The sequence below is a fragment of the Limulus polyphemus genome, unplaced genomic scaffold (genome assembly GCF_000517525.1).
Source record: "Limulus polyphemus unplaced genomic scaffold, Limulus_polyphemus-2.1.2 Scaffold6304, whole genome shotgun sequence".
NCBI lineage: Eukaryota > Metazoa > Arthropoda > Merostomata > Xiphosura > Limulidae > Limulus > Limulus polyphemus.
In genome coordinates, this window is record NW_013671914.1 from 44,074 (window position 1) to 45,017 (window position 944).

Here is a 944-nt window from a genome sequence, read left to right on the forward strand (position 1 = left end):
CCATGACAGTTCTGCAGCAAGGACGAACACATTATTTGATTTAGATCAAGTACACTGCTGGACTTCCATGACAGTTCTGCAGCAAGGACGAACACATTATTTGATTTAGATCAAGTACACTGCTGGACTTCCATAACAGCTCTGCAGCAAGGAGTAACCAATAAATAGAGCTGTCAAGAAATGATTATTGTAAGTGTTGATTAAAAACACTCATGTACCGACATCAACAGTTTCCTCGCGTAAACACAACAATAAAACTCGCACTCTTAATGTTTTTTAAATCTGAAACAATTTGCCATTCGAAACGTGTTATCACAATAATATTACACACGATTCGGAACTCTAGATAGAAACTGTTCATCACCCTACTGCGCAGTCCAACTAAGTGCAGCAAATATTTTTAAAACACAGGCTAAAAATCTAGTTTTAATTTACAATGCAATTGCTGGATAATTTATCCAGAAATTTTACACGCACATTATTTTGATTGTTCAGAGGGAGCCACTGATAAGGAGTTATGGTTTTTCTAATTACCAGATCTAGCGTAATATTATGCCTTTAACATAATTTCGAAATACTTTTTCCTGTTGGCACAACTTTTAGCACCACCGATATTTTAGCATATTTCTGGGATTATCCCCACCCTCAAAGTACTGTAAGTACCAAGTAGTTCTCTGTACTGTCATGAAGTTAGATAAGTAAAATAATCAAGTTGCTAGAGGTATACGCCGTGACATCATTTGTTGTTGATAAACTTATTTCTCAAAATATCAACATTGAATCACTTTGGTATGGAGTTCATGCGAGTGGAAGGTATCCTACTCTCTCCAAATTTACCAAGGCCTTGTTTAGTGTCCCTATATCAAATGTTGATTGCGAGCGCATATTTTCCTTAGTAGACTTTAAAAAAAAAAAACCTAGAGAAACGCAACAAACTCATTAAT

General features: G+C 35.7%; 1 protein-coding gene across 1 annotated transcript in view; it reads right to left on the reverse strand.

Annotated features, from left to right (window-relative positions):
* Positions 1–885, reverse strand: part of LOC106473593 (NADPH oxidase 5-like) — a 19,289-nt gene extending 18,404 nt beyond the window's left edge. Inside the window, exon 1 of the mRNA XM_013934276.2 lies at positions 843–885. Within this exon, the coding sequence (XP_013789730.1) occupies positions 843–885 (43 nt within the window). The remainder of the gene's footprint in view (positions 1–842) is intronic.
* Between the last annotated feature and the right edge of the window lie 59 nt (positions 886–944).